Source organism: Cyprinodon variegatus, unplaced genomic scaffold, assembly GCF_000732505.1.
Source record: "Cyprinodon variegatus isolate N-32 unplaced genomic scaffold, C_variegatus-1.0 Scaffold759, whole genome shotgun sequence".
Taxonomy (NCBI): domain Eukaryota; kingdom Metazoa; phylum Chordata; class Actinopteri; order Cyprinodontiformes; family Cyprinodontidae; genus Cyprinodon; species Cyprinodon variegatus.
The window spans coordinates 405,172-406,398 of record NW_015151212.1 but is presented as its reverse complement, the minus strand read 5'-3'; the positions used below and the strand labels follow the sequence as shown (position 1 = coordinate 406,398).

Here is a 1,227-nt window from a genome sequence, read left to right as displayed (position 1 = left end):
CGTCGTCGCTCTGTTAGTACGTCATATGCTTCGTTGATCTGATTGGTTTATTTGGCCCGTCTATCACCAACATAGGCCAATCAGCTAACCAGTATTTTCGCCCCTTCCCAAAATTGCTTCAACGGAAGGTTTCCAGATGGATATGCGGAGCAAATCCATCTGGCGGAGTCAGGTTAACAGACTGCAGGAGGAACCTCACCTTGATGCTGTGGCTCTATGGAAGTGCAAAGTTAAAGCCAGAATAACGCTGGAGTTTCACTTCCACTGAGCCACACAGAACATGGAGGATTTATTCTGTTGTTGGGTTTTAACAAAACTTTTTGTACTGTCAGATGATTGAGATTGACAATATAACAAGCTCCTCATTTAAACATTTGTAGCGGACACTTTTAAAAAAAAAAATAATAGTGATTTTTAACTGAATTTGTTTTACATGAATAATTGAATGAATTGTGTAAATAAAGTGTTGTTAAAATCTATGTTCTAGAGGGGACATGAAGGCCCGGTGTATGAACGACACTTGTGTACACCTGTGGGGTATTGAAAATACACCGTGTTCCACAGAAACGTCTGTAACTGAGTTGGTGGAAAGCAAAACAAAAGAGAGATTCATAAAAACGGAAACTTTGACCTTTTACCCATAATTAATCCTACAGTAACATCGTCAGAGGAAAGATGGAAACGCCTTCAGGGTTTGTGATGTTAGCATTGCTAATGGCAGCCAGCCGGTATAGTAAATATTTGGTTTATAATTTAGACATTTTTCATTATAAAAGGGGCTCACCTTTTTCTTATCCTTTTTCTTCTTCTTCTTTTTCTTCTTGTCTTTTTCACTATCAGAAGATGAAGATGAAGAGCTGGAATCCTACATGATCAAAACGTACTTTAGTATTTTATTATTACATACATTAGCAACGTTAATGTACCAAAAGTATCTGTACTTTATCAGTATTATATCTGGAAATATTGGCATAAGTTTCTTAAGGTATGATTTGATCACTTAAAGTCGTAGGGAAGCGGCTGTTCCAACCGTTGAATTTACAAATTCTCCCCAGTGGTGCACGACTTTACACGAGTGATTAAAGTGAATGTGATTGGTCGTTAATCAAGGGGGCAGGATTGTTGTGGTGGAAGGTTCACAATCAAGTTTGACTGTGGCCGGTTTGTTGGAAGCATCTTGCTAACCAGTTAGCAACTTAGTGCTAGAAGGTTCCCAATGGGAAATTC

General features: G+C 38.5%; 1 protein-coding gene across 1 annotated transcript in view; it reads right to left on the bottom strand.

Moving 5' to 3' along the window:
- Window positions 1–784: 784 nt before the first annotated feature.
- The window catches only part of LOC107098223 (cylicin-1-like), a gene marked incomplete at its 3' end in the record, with an annotated part of 13,198 nt that continues 12,755 nt past the window's right edge, over window positions 785–1,227 (bottom strand). The window contains exon 10 of the mRNA XM_015395749.1: window positions 785–865. Within this exon, the coding sequence (XP_015251235.1) occupies window positions 785–865 (81 nt within the window). The remainder of the gene's footprint in view (window positions 866–1,227) is intronic.